This window comes from Mustelus asterias, chromosome 1, assembly GCF_964213995.1.
Source record: "Mustelus asterias chromosome 1, sMusAst1.hap1.1, whole genome shotgun sequence".
NCBI classification, from domain to species: domain Eukaryota; kingdom Metazoa; phylum Chordata; class Chondrichthyes; order Carcharhiniformes; family Triakidae; genus Mustelus; species Mustelus asterias.
The window spans coordinates 897,559-903,558 of NC_135801.1; the positions used below are offsets into that span (position 1 = coordinate 897,559).

A 6,000-nucleotide genomic window follows, 5' to 3' on the forward strand; every position below is an offset into this window, starting at 1 on the left:
GCGCGCAGTCGCGCACGCTCTCCCTTTCTCGCGTGAGGTCGCGCTTGCTCTCCCTCTCTCGTGCGCGGTCGCGCTTGCTCTCCCTCTCTCGCGCGCAGTCGCGCACGCTCTCCCTTTCTCGCGCGCAGTCGCGCACGCTCTCCCTCACTCGCACGCGGTCGCGCTTGCTCTCCCTCTCTCGCGCGCGGTCGCGCTTGCTCTCCCTCTCTCACGCGCGGTCGCACTTGCTCTCCCTCTCTCGCGCGCGGTCGCGCTCGCTCTACCTCTCTCGCGCGCGGTCGCGCTCGCTCTCCCTCTCTCGCGCGCGGTCGCGCTCGCTCTCTCTTTCTCGCGCGAGGTTGCGCTCGCTCTCACTCTCGCGCGCGGTCGCGCTCGCTCTCCCTTTCTCGCGCGAGGTTGCGCTCGCTCTCACTCTCTCGCGCGCGGTCGCGCTCGCTCTCCCTCTCTTGCGTGCGGTCGCGCTCGCTCTCCCTCTCTCGCACGCGGTCGCGCTCCCTCTCTCGCGCGCGGTCGTTCTCGCGCTCCCTCCCTCGCGCGCGGTCGCGCTCGCGCTCCCTTTCTCGCGCGCTGTCGAGCTCGCTCTCCCTCTCTCGCGCGCGGTCACGCTCGTGCTCCCTTTGTTGCGCGCTGTCGCGCTCGCTCTCCCTCTCTCGCGCGCGGTCGCGCTCCCTCTCTCGCGCGCGGTCGTGCTCGCGCTCCCTCTCTCGCGCGCGGTCGTGCTCGCGCTCCCTCTCTCGCGCGCGGTCGCGCTCGCGCTCCCTTTCTCGCGCGCTGTCGAGCTCGCTCTCCCTCTCTTGCGCGCGGTCATGCTCGTGCTCCCTTTATTGCGCGCTGTCGCGCTCTCTCTCCCTCTCTCGCGCGCGTTCGCTCTCGCTCCCCCTCTCGCGCGCTGTCGCACTCACGCTCCCCCTCTCTCGCTGCGTGGCGCTCGCTCTCCATCTCTTGCGCTCGCTCTCCCTGTCTCGCGCGCGGTCGCGCTTGCTCTCCCTCTGTCGCGCGCGGTCGTGCTCGCTCTCCCTGTCTCGCGCGCGGTCGCGCTCGCTCTCCCTCTGTCGCGTGCGGTCGCGCTCGCTCTCCCTCTCTCACGCGCGCTCGCTCTCGCTCTCCCTCTTGCGCTCCGTCGCGCTTGCTCTCCCTCACTTGCGCTCGCTCTCCCTCTGTCGCGCGCGGTCGTGCTCTCTCTCCCTCTCTCGCGCGCGGTCGCGCTCGCTCTCGCTCTCCCTCTTGCGCTCCGTCGCGCTTGCTCTCCCTCGCGCTTGCTCTCCCTCACTTGCGCTCGCTCTCCCTCTCGCACGCGCTCCCCCTCTCTCGCTCCGTCGCGCTCGCTCTCCCTCTCTTGCGCGCGCTCGCTCTCCCTCTCTTGCGCGCGCTCGCTCTCGCTCTCTTGCGCGCGCTCGCTCTCGCTCTCCTTGTCGTGCGCGCGATCGCGCTCGCTCTCCCTCTCACGCGCTTGCTCTCCCTCTGTTGTGCGCGCGGTCGCGCTCGCTCTCCCTCTCTCGCGCTCGCTCTCCCTCTCTCGCGCTCGCTCTCCCTCTCTCGCGCTCGCTCTCCCTCTCTCGCGCTCGCTCTCCCTCTCTCGCGCTCGCTCTCCCTGTCTCGCGCGCGGTCGCGCTCACTCTCCCTGTCTCGCGCGCGGTCGCGCTCGCTCTCCCTGTCTCGCGCGTGGTTGCGCTCGCTCTCCCTGTCTCGCGCGCGGTCGCGCTTGCTCTCCCTCTGTCGCGCGCGGTCGTGCTCGCTCTCCCTGTCTCGCGCGCGGTCGCGCTCGCTCTCCCTCTGTCGCGTGCGGTCGCGCTCGCTCTCCCTCTCTCGCGCGCGCTCGCTCTCGCTCTCCCTCTTGCGCTCCGTCGCGCTTGCTCTCCCTCACTTGCGCTCGCTCTCCCTCTGTCGCGCGCGGTCGTGCTCTCTCTCCCTCTCTCGCGCGCGGTCGCGCTCGCTCTCGCTCTCCCTCTTGCGCTCCGTCGCGCTTGCTCTCCCTCGCGCTTGCTCTCCCTCACTTGCGCTCGCTCTCCCTCTCGCACGCGCTCCCCCTCTCTCGCTCCGTCGCGCTCGCTCTCCCTCTCTTGCGCGCGCTCGCTCTCCCTCTCTTGCGCGCGCTCGCTCTCGCTCTCTTGCGCGCGCTCGCTCTCGCTCTCCTTGTCGTGCGCGCGATCGCGCTCGCTCTCCCTCTCACGCGCTTGCTCTCCCTCTGTTGTGCGCGCGGTCGCGCTCGCTCTCCCTCTCTCGCGCTCGCTCTCCCTCTCTCGCGCTCGCTCTCCCTCTCTCGCGCTCGCTCTCCCTCTCTCGCGCTCGCTCTCCCTCTCTCGCGCTCGCTCTCCCTGTCTCGCGCGCGGTCGCGCTCGCTCTCCCTGTCTCGCGCGCGGTCGCGCTCGCTCTCCCTGTCTCGCGCGTGGTTGCGCTCGCTCTCCCTGTCTCGCGCGCGGTCGTGCTCACGCTCCCCCTCTCTCGCGCGCTCGCGCTCCCCCTCTCTCGCTCGCGCTCCCCCTCTCTCGCTCGCGCTCCCCCACTCTCGCTCGCGCTCCCCCACTCTCGCTCGCGCTCCCCCTCTCTCGCTCGCGCTCTCAGTGCTGGCTGACTACTTGATATATGCATTTGTGAATAATTAACGAATCAATACCCAACACATGTTCACCTTGTTACTTTAGCTACTCGGTTTTTAACATCCGTTTTCTTTATCTCATTTAATTTCCATAACTTTTTTTCTTGCCTTCCCCCCATTCATTTGGGAAGGCACCTTTCTTCCAATAAGTTATCTTGTCAGAGCAGTGTATCTCAGTCATGTGGGAAGGTGCTGTACTAGGAGAAAGCAAACATGGAGCTGCAAATGGAATTGCAGCTATCTCTGGGTGGAACAAAAGACCCTCCCCTCCCCTCCCCTCTCCTCCCCTCCCCTCCCCTCCCCTCGCCCTCCCCTCGCCCTCCCCTCGCCATCTCAGTCCCTGGAATTGGAAGCCTCCCTTGTGGCTGCCCACAGTTGGGCTCAGAAACTGGGTGAACGGCTTATAACCATCACTTTATCTTCTGCAAATGAATGCGTGGCCAAGTGCTCGTGCGCAGACCAGTATCAGCAACCATCTTGCACGGTCAGCTCATGTTGCAGGAGACAGAGAAATGGCTGCCTCAGTGTTCTTTCTGTTGGCTTAAGGATCTGCTTTCCAAACCCACAACAGACCTGACAAAAAGCACAAGCATGGGATAGTGAAGGAGCTGCACAAAAGTGTGGGAGACAGAAGTGGAGGTGGGACATATGAGTCGACTGTGACACCTGAAATAATAGAAACGGAGAAAGGAACGTGGAGAGAGAAATGAGGTGACAATGACAATCATTCAAAGCTTGAAGGATATATGAGCTAGATTGGGAGTTGGATATGATCTGTGACCATGCTTCTGTCTGACTGAGATGACTGAATCATTGGTGGCTCATTTCTAGTTTGATACCTGGGTCTGGCTCACTGCAATAAATGATTGGGTGGCTTTGCAGTATTTTTGAAGTGACATTATTTTGAAACTACTTTTATTTATTAAGTATATTTTGCCAATTTGTGACCTGTGCTATATTTATAAAACTGTATTTCCCCCTCTCTTTTTGAAGAAATCGCCCCTCCTGCTACATTACAGGCCAAAAATGGACCTGCTATGACATCAAGTTTTCTCACCAGCAGAACTTCATAAGGTGCAACTTTTGCAGAGACTATCACCCAGCACTCGGTCAGTGCATCACTGGATCTAGCATGTGGCACACACCAGCAAACACACACACCGGATCAGAGGTATTGCTCAACTGGGACTGACACAACAAAAGCCTGCTCCTGTGCTCTCTACTACATTGTGTTGCAATCACTCATGTTTAAGTGAGTTTACAGGATAATATATTACGGAAAGGATCAAATGAAATTGCACCAAGACACTTTTTTATATCTGGTTTATAAAGAAAAATGCAGTGTCATGACTTTGATGTGTTAGAAGGCTTTGTTGTTTGGGCACAAGAAATCTTTTATAGTTTACATTATGACTTTTGCTTTAGCAACTCTGTGAACCTACTTGTGATTTTAAATCATTTTAATGAAGCAGTTTGTTAAGCTGTGGGTCGCTTTGGCTTTCTTATTTAAAGGGCCTTTGGGACGGTTTAATGTGTTCGACTCAACAATTTGAGGTTGAAATTCTGAGTTTTTTTAAACTTGTCTGTGAAATTCTTCTGTTCACTGTTTTAACAGAACCATTAGCCCATGAGTTAAAAACCATATAAGTTAGTGAGCTAATACACAGTGAAATTTTAACTGTTGATCATTGTTTAAAAAAAAGAAACTTTTTGCTTTTCTACACTAGCGTTTGCACACCAAAGTGAATCTCTCAAGGATTCAGTTCTGAATTCAGTCTGTCAGTCTGAACACTGCTGCTCAGGGCACTTGGACCAGGCCCTGACAACAAATTCCACTTCTCTGGAACTGAGCATCATAGTAGTACAATGCAGTACTCATATGGAATGTCTCCTGATCTTGAATCCAAGAGATTGTGACATATTGGGCATGAATATTGCCTGGTAATATACACTCACACCGTGTTGCAGTCTGGCCAGGCTCTGTACAAACATTTTATAGTCATTGGGTTGTAGCATTGTCTGAACCAGGCAAGTTTCCATTGTTGGTTAATCTTTGTACCTCCAGTGAGCTGTAACTATTGCTGAAGAAATGTTGACCTCCTTATTCAGATTGTTTTAAACACTTTCACAAAGTCTTTTGTGAAATTTCTACCTATATCTCTGCTTAGTGAAATAGCATTAGGTAAGATTTGCTTTTATTGTGTCAGCAGGAAGCATGAGTTCTCCATTGGGACATTCTCAATTTTCAGGTTTACTAAAAGGATATTCTCAGGAGAGAGACGATCGATGTATGTTTGCTGAATCACAAATCTTAATTATGACATCACAATCATTTTGAGTGATTCAACTGTATTAAAAGATGAAAACTGATAACTCCCAATACTTGTCAAGAACACTATCCCTAACCCAAACTGTAATAAACTCCCATTTAAAGTAGTGGAAGATGTGACCTGTTGGTGTGGGAGAGCAAGAGAGGGAGGACTTGTAATTGGATTTTTGAGGATTGACACTTTCACTACCTTGTTCAGTGCAGTTTCTGTAGGACTGTGTATTTATTGTTATATAATTATATCTTTTAGTTGCTCCTTCTTGTTGTTTAATTTTCTTACACAATGTATGCAGATTTCTAAATTAGGCAGTCCACTTTTTGAAAAACAGAATAGCATTAAAGAGAGTTGTGCATTAATATACCAGAGCAGCATTACGCTTGTACAGTGTCTTTGTAAATATCTTAATGTGTATAACTGACTGCAAAACTGTTGGTATGAATGTCCAACCATTGCAACTTCCTGTACAGTGACTCACAAAATACTATTTTTGACAGCAATGATAAAATATGTTTTAGATCAGACAAAAAGACTCTTCACAAAATTGGAACTTCTATGATTTTTATGATGGATTAAATGAAATATTATTTCAAAGCTGTATCCCAGTTTAATTTTGGCATGTGAAAGCTGAGAGGGCTATCATAAGGAGCACAAAAGATTTAGTTATGTGGTTTGCAGTAAAAATATTCTCTTCTTCCTTAATCAATAGGACAGCTCAAGAAACTCGACGCATTTCAATGCCTTTTATGGATACTTGGAACTGGTGCTGGCAGTTCTGTGACTCTTGGTGTAAGAATAAAACTGGGTAGAGTTGCGCTGCAAATTTTAGTGCACTTTCCTTCATTTCTTTTTCCATTACCTGGTAATTCCTGTATGTCACATTTTTTACACTAATTTATTTCTTTTTATTAATCTGTGACATTAATCTTTCTCTTTTTTCCTTCCATTCACTATCTCTTTCACACTCTCCTCATTTACCAAAGTTCTTGATGAAAATTCTGCCCTGAGAGAGTTGGTTGGATCATGATTTCAGCATGAAAAGTGAATCCACTATTTCTGTTTAAATCCTGCAAAGTA

At 52.9% G+C, this 6,000-nt stretch overlaps 1 protein-coding gene across 4 annotated transcripts in view; it reads left to right on the forward strand.

The window, feature by feature from the left end:
* Positions 1–5,743, forward strand: part of pcgf3 (polycomb group ring finger 3) — a 165,141-nt gene extending 159,398 nt beyond the window's left edge. For 2 of the 4 annotated variants that reach the window (XM_078202118.1, XM_078202167.1), the window contains one exon: positions 3,590–5,514. In XM_078202118.1, coding sequence (XP_078058244.1) covers positions 3,590–3,637 — 48 coding nt within the window. In that variant the 3' untranslated portion in view covers positions 3,638–5,514. Of the gene's footprint in view, positions 1–3,589 lie in introns of all 4 variants that reach the window. The other 2 variants (XM_078202053.1, XM_078202200.1) reach the window with 2 other exon arrangements.
* Positions 5,744–6,000: the final 257 nt, after the last annotated feature.